Here is a 7,605-nt window from a genome sequence, read left to right on the forward strand (position 1 = left end):
ACATCTTTCCTCGCTGGGGTTACCTTTGCGATGCCCCTGAAGCCGCCGAAGCTCCTGCTCCGAGAATCCGACCCAACCCCCTGCCATAGTGCCTCCTACCTCCGCCTTCCGCTGCCACGTCTCCAAAACCCGCCCCGTGTCTTGGGAAAATCCGGTCTTCCTTGAGGCCTCGCGCGGTTTGCTGAGCGTATACATGTGCAGCCATGGAAACGAAAGGCATCTCTGCTTAGCGGCCTCGCCTCGTTTTGCTTCGGGTGGAGCGCCATATCCGAGGCGGCGATTTCGTTCCGACTGCTGAGTCAGCGAACGCGAGCTCGAGTCAGCCACGGGTAGCGACAGTTTGCCGCGCGCCGCCGTATCTGAGCAACAGATTGCGCGGCGGTGGAGCGCAACCCTATCGCTTCTAAACTCTGATTGGTGGTGCTAGTTTGTAGGTCTCATTAAGGACGTGAGCTTGCAAATACCGAGATGAAGAGGGCTCAGGACCATGCTTAGGTGGCCCAAATTTTCTCGATTCGCAGAATACACTGAATTCTGCTTTCATTCAGTTCCCTTGCTACGAATGCGACTAGTAGTTGGTGGCTCAGTGTGTCAGCTGAACATAAATCCTTGTTTTCGAAGAAGAAACGTCTTAGGAAGTGGCTGCTTCTACTATATCGAAGAAGAATTTTAAGCACAGAAACTCTTTTCTTGTAGAAAAACGTAAGAGACTTTTACGAATTCCAGAGGGTGTTAGCAGAGAGATTTATTTTGTGCAAGATTCAGAAGCAATTAACAACCAGCAATTCTGAACAAAGAGGGTGGGTTTAAACTACAGTTTTATACTTTCCATTTCTCAGGAACAAAGAACCATACATAAATCTACATTGTATTTCCTTCGGTTAGTTTCTCACAGGCATACAATGAAGAGAGTTTTGCTTCATACAATGTTTCTAAATGCCCTGCGTATTTGGTTAGTCACAGATTGCTTGCACAGCTTTATTCCAGTAACTATGCAGACGCATCATTTTTCTTTTAGTGATTTTTCATTATCATTATTCCACTTTATTCTACTTTATTCTTCATTATTCTTTATTATTCCACTTTATTCTACTTTATTCTTCATTATTCTTTATTATTCCACTTTACTTTGGGAAGCTGAGGGACTGATGCATAAAGACAGGTGCACTAGTGGACTGCAGCTGGAAACATTCTTATAATGTTATGCTGCAAAATGCCATTGGGGCTGAACTTCACCAGCTTCCATCATTATTACAGTATTATGCATTAAAATAGGGCAAGGCAGGGTTTGGTTGACATCAAGGATAGAACATTCAAAGATGCCACATTATGTTACCTCAGGTTTAGTGTAATTTCTGAACTCGATAATTATAAAACATATGCAAATATCACATTTGTTTTGAATATCAGATGGAATTCTGCCATAAGTGGAGGTCACCAGTCCTTCCCCCTTCCATCCTCTTATGTCCACACATAAGTTTATTGAAGAATATTTCTCAGTCTTCTGCTTTGTTTTGTACATATGGAATAAACTTTCCCACTACTATATTCCAGATGCTAACTTCTTTCCAACTTGAGCATACCTTCTCATATAATTAGCATGATGTCTTTAGGTTGTATCACAAAGTGCTGCAATTTACCATAGCACTATTCAATTTCTGCTTTCTCTGCATTTCTGGTTGGAATATAGACTTGGAACACCATACTGTATGACTGAGTGACTTGACTTGGATTCAAATTGAAATTTTGTTATCATTTTTAGATTTTGATACTCTTTTGCTAAAAATTATGCTATTTCACTTCTATGACTTTCTTCTCTGCAAGAGAAGATTTGATTCTCTTCTGATATTTATGGCAAAAATGTCTTTACAGCTCCTAACTTCTCTTTTCCTCTGGGCATTATAACCAGCAGGATTTTGTGTTTTAATCAAGCCACATCATAAATCTTGGTGCTATTTCTACTTGCCTTCTGCTCTTCCCCAACATCTTGTTAATTATCTTCCAATCTGGGATGATGGTGGTTGTGATTTATTTTTCAGTATCATGTCATTGTCTGATTGCGAATGGATTTGGATTTGGTGATAGACTTCTGAAGTAGATTGGCACTTCTAGTAGACTATGTTCAGTCTGATCTCTTGTCTGTGACCGGTCGGTCATGAATTCTTTTGAAAGAGTACACTCCCAGTGGTACAGCTCATAATGTCATTAGGATGTGGAAGTTCTTTCCTCACTACAAGGTCAGGATCTATAAAGGGGACATCAAAGTAGAGGTAATTTATTTCTAAAGCTGCAGTTCTTTGAACGTTTACTGGAAGTAATCATTCAGAGCATAGTGGCTTTACTTTGAAGGAGACACACATGATGAGGGTGCAAGATAACTAGGTAAATATATTGCAGGTCCATACAATTATGACTTCTAGATAGCAGTGGAAAACTATAAATAGTTGCATGTTTAGCCTGATTCTAAAATACACATACTCAGAGGTAAGCCTGACTGAGATGGCTTCAATCCTGTGAACCTTCAAATTTTCCTCCCCCTCTCATTAACATGTACAAGATCAAGCTATTTGTTATAATAATCCAGCAGGCTACAGCATAACTAATACTGCTTATGCTGCAATGTGGATCTTAATAATATGCCATCGTGCCCTTCACAGTTCCACACTTGTCAGATCTGTAAAGGATTAGCAGAGGCTCTAAAGTTCTGCCATTTCAGAGACCTTTGAGGAATATTCATAACTGAATGACCATGTATAATCCCTGAGATTTATCTCTGAAACATTTTTAACAGCTTCTGCATGACTAACACAACCAATATGTACATTCACAGTACTTATTCTCAAAAGAGAAAGAAGGCTCTGGCAGTCACACTCAATATCCTAATTACATGGTGGATATATGTTTATTTGGAAATAAGGCCAATTGATTGCTTAGAATTGTAGGTTTTCAGCCCATGCAATGTGTGTCTACTTAGAAAAACAGCCTGTTTATACTTTGTGGGGTTTTACTGTCAGATGAGCATAGTCTCAAAATGATTTGACTGTTCCTGTTTCTAATTATTTATCTGACTACAGATTGTATTGATAGTTGATTGAATAATACTGACCGTATCTTAAAATAACAATGTAAAGCTCACACTGTATAGTGATAGGTTTATTGCTCATTTTTCTACTAATTTTCTGGGATAGTTTATGATCTTTAGGAAGCTGATGTAGTTTAGTATGTGTGCCCTGAGAAACTTAACTGCAGATTTGTTCACTTGCATGTGGTAAAGAAATAATGTTGTACTTCACATATTATTGCATTCCAACTTGTCTGTAAATGGTGAGGGACAAAGACTGTTATTCAGCAACAATTAAAGAGCCTCCTCCTCTTGTTTCTGTTATTGTTCAGCCATTTCTGATTGTTTACCATTTATATTGTCTGTCAGTAACTGTTTTTTTGAGTTCATGTGAGTTCATGATCATGTCATCTGTGATAGTATCTTTGCACCTGCTCTTCTGTTGGCTTCTTTTTTTAATTGTCTTTGATTTTCCTTGGATCAGGATTTTCTTCTTATTATATATCCAAATATTGAAGCTTTATTAGTGCTTCCAGTGAGTAGTCTGATTTTACTTTATCTTATATAGAATGATTTGTTGTCCTTATAGTCCAAGTTATTCTCAACATTTAATTCAAGGACCTCCATTTTCCTTTAGCTTTTCTGATGGTCCAGCTTCCATATCCATATGGCTAGAACTAGGAAACCATGACCTAGACAATATATACTTCTGTTGTCAGTGGGATACCTCTCTGTATGTTGTTTAGATTTATCTAAGTAGATGTTTCTTTATTTTGAGGCTGCCTGTGAATGTGTGAACCTAGGAAGCTAAATTTTATCTTACTATAATCACTTTCTTCATCTATTTTCACTAGATTGGCATTGCCTGTTGATGTTGAGTTTTTAAATGCTAAGCAGCAGATTGCTTTTGCATTCTTTTATTGTGGCTTAAAAGAAATTTGTAAAATCTTCATCATTTCTAGTCATTAAAGTGAAATCACTTATTTGATGTTGCTGATCTTTATTCCATTTTTTAAACTTCTATTTCTATTTTGCCTAATTTAGCCATTCTTATGATATGTCCAACAAATGAGTTATTGGGGCACTTTTTCCCACTTTAGTTGCTATACATCTTATTTTAACAATTACTATCTTGTCTTCATATAAACTCTTCAGCCTGGCACACCCATGTATCTAATGTGCTGTGATTTTCACATTTGAAAGACATTGATTAATCAATAAACAAAAATAGATTTGAAATTACCTTACCTTTTTCATTATCCATCAGATGTTAACAGTGGGATATCGGGTCCCTCTTTCTCTTCTAAATTCAACTTTCATGAACTTCTTAGATGTTTCAGACAGAGGTGCTTAGCTTCAATCATGTGGCTCTATTGTAGGTGTACAAGGCACAGTTATTTTCCTTTCATCATATTAATTTCATCACAAGTGAATGTTGTAGTGTACTGGGTTATTATTGTTATTGGATGATTAAGTATGATTGTGATTATGTATTGCTACTCAGTTACCTTGGCCAGACCATATATGCTATAATTCTTACAGAATCAGTGGTGTTAGTTCTTCTAGAAGTTTCAGTAAATCAAGCAGAACAATAATCTATTGTGTAGAGAAGCTATGATAAATTAGGACTAGGGAGAGGCTTCTCAAGCAACAGTAAAAACAAGCAAGCAAAAGAAGAATTTACTAGTTGACTGTGTAAAGTTCCATCCTTGCCATGAAAATGTTCCCTGATGCACATTGTGGGTCAGACCATGAACTGTTATCTGTGAAGATAAAGTTCAAGTGTTGCAGTGTCAAACGACCACTCATGATTCAGAAATTTGATGTCAAAAATATTCCCCTGGCATATGCAGTTGAAGTCGAGAAATGATTTGAACTGCTCAACATCACAGAAAGACAACCAGATGAGCTATGGAGGAATAAAAACAACCATCATTGAAGTAGCCCAAGAAAATATTATATACAAGAAGTCAACAAAATTGGCCAGATGGATATCAGAAACTACAATAGAGACTGCAGAAGAGAGAAGGAAAACAAAAGCCATTGGTAACAGGGAACAAATGTGAAGACTAAATGCAAAGTTCTAGATAGAGACAAGAAAAGATAAAGAAAAGTAGTGCACTGAGCAATGTAAAGGAAGCAGCCATGAGAGGTCATACAAGAAACCTTATGTAAGGAAGGCCAGAAACCCTTCATGGCAAGAAAGGCTATGGTCAGAGGACATGATGGGCAGGAATTGGATGTCCAACAAGCACTCAGAGAAAGATGGCGGGAATATGCAGAACAACTTTACACAAGCAAAAAACAAGGACAAGCCATAAGAGGAGAAGCTGACCTACCAGAAATGGAATCAGATATTCTGGAGAAGGAAGTAGTGTGGGCACTCAATCAGCTGCCTAATTGCCAAGCCCCAGGAGTTGATGGAATTCCTGCAGAGTTGCTGAGACTGCTGCCAACAAAGGCACTGACATTGCTGTGGCAAAGTGCATGGAAGTTTAGTCAGTGGCCAAAGAATGGAAATGGTCAATATTTATCCCAGTATCAAAGAAAGGTGATACAAAAGACTGCTCCAACCACCAAACTATAGCTTTGATACCACATGTGAAGATAATCCAGCAATGTTTGAATCCAACTGCCAACAGAGAACTGCCACATTTACAAGCAGAATTTGTGAAAGGAAGAAGAATGCATGATCATATTGCCAGTCTAAATTGGATGATGAAAAAAGCAAAGGAATACCAAAAGGAGCTGTACCTATGCTTCATTGACTACACAAAATCCTTCGATTATGTTGACCATGATAAGTTCTGGAACTGCCTCAAAGAACTGGAAATATCATCACACCACATCCAGTCAGTCATTGTACTCTGATCAGGCAGCCACTGTAAGAACAGAATATGGAGACACAAAATGATTCAGAATTGCACCCTGTCACCTATACTATTCAACATGTGCACAGAAATATAAGAAATGCTCATTTGGAGGAATCTATTGTTAGGTTAAAATCAGTGGTTGGACTGTCTACAACCTACAGTATATGCAGATGATACAACATTGCTTGTGGAAAACAAGGAAGATCTGGAGTAGCTAATCCTGAGAGGCAAAGTTGAAAGTGAAAAATTTGGACTGCATCTTAACATCAAGAAAATAAAGATAATGACAACTGCAGAGAACACACAGGTCAGAGTGTAGATCTACAATGAAACCATTGAAACAGTAAAGGAATTCATCTTCCTGTACTCTAAAATTGACCAAAGTGATGACTGCAGCCCTAAGATCAGAAAGCATGTAGCACTTGGAAGTACTGCAATGTCTGGCATGAATAATATTTCGAAGAGTAAAGACATCAGCTTCACAACCAAATGCAGATCAGTTAGCACAACAATTTTTCCAAGTACTATTTATGGCTGCAAAACCTGGACTCTGAAAAAGTCAGATAGGAGAAGGGTAGATAGACACCTTTGAACTGTGGTACTGGAGGCGACTATTACGCATCCCAAAATAACAAACAAATCCTAAACCAAACCTCACCAAAAATATCACTTCAGCCAAGATCGCCAAACAGAAACTGTCATACTTTGGTCATGTCATGAGAGCTGACTCACTCAAAATTTCAGTCATGCTGGAAGTGATCAGAAAAAGGAGAAGGAACCATCCTGGTGACCGTTGGCTTGACACTTAAAAGGATGATACCAGGATGACCATGGCAAATCTGAAGGAGGCAGTGCAAAACAGAGGGGCATGGAGAGTACTGATCCATAGAGTGGCTGAGGGTAAGACAGGACTGAATGGCTGATAATGGCTGATGGCTGACAAGAGGGAACCTAGCAGAAGGCCTCACTTTATTGATAAGATTAATGTGTTTGATAGTGACATAGATGACTGGAAATCTAAGAAAGCCGTTAAAACTCTCCTGTTCCGGCAGGCCTGGGGCTGATGTCCCCGGGGGGGGGGGATATGATCGGACTCGCGGTATGATTGTATTATTTTATTGTTTTATTGTTGATGATTGTTTTAATTTTGTACACCGCCCTGAGTCCTTTGGGATTGGGCGGCATATAAATAAAATGAAATAAACAAACAAACAAACAAACAAACAAAAATATAATTAAAAACCTATTTTGGAGAGAAGATAGAGCTGAAGGGATCTTGGAGGTCTTCTAGTCCAACTCCCTGCCCAAGGCAGGAGTCTTTATACCATCCCAGACAAATGGTTGTCCAATCTTTTTTTGAAAACCCCCAGCAATGGAGCACCCACAACGCCAGAAGGCACACTGATCCATGATAAATTGTTTTTACTGTCAGAAAATTCCTCCTTATTTCCATATTGAATCTCCCTCTAACAAACTTCCATTTGTTGCTTCTGCCCTCAGTTGCAATAAAGAATAAATCAACACCCTCTTCCCTGTAAAAGAGCGAGATGAGCAGCTAACTAACTAACAAACAAATAAATATTAGCATCTATATTGTGAAAACAGGTATACCAGGCCTCTGGGCATCTGATTGACTGAGGAATGGAGTTCCATTAACAAACTTTATGTTAC

The 7,605-nt window shown here is 38.6% G+C and overlaps 1 protein-coding gene across 2 annotated transcripts in view; it reads right to left on the reverse strand.

Moving 5' to 3' along the window:
• The window catches only part of GORAB (golgin, RAB6 interacting), a 33,646-nt gene extending 29,373 nt beyond the window's left edge, over positions 1 to 4,273 (reverse strand). The window contains exon 1 of one of the 2 annotated variants that reach the window (XM_039365564.1): positions 100 to 4,273. In XM_039365564.1, coding sequence (XP_039221498.1) covers positions 100 to 220 — 121 coding nt within the window. In that variant the 5' untranslated portion in view covers positions 221 to 4,273. Of the gene's footprint in view, positions 1 to 23 lie in introns of both variants that reach the window. The other variant, XM_039365565.1, reaches the window with a different exon arrangement.
• Between the last annotated feature and the right edge of the window lie 3,332 nt (positions 4,274 to 7,605).

Source organism: Crotalus tigris, unplaced genomic scaffold (genome assembly GCF_016545835.1).
Source record: "Crotalus tigris isolate CLP2741 ecotype Arizona unplaced genomic scaffold, ASM1654583v1 scf7180000020128.343356, whole genome shotgun sequence".
Taxonomy (NCBI): Eukaryota; Metazoa; Chordata; class Lepidosauria; order Squamata; family Viperidae; genus Crotalus; species Crotalus tigris.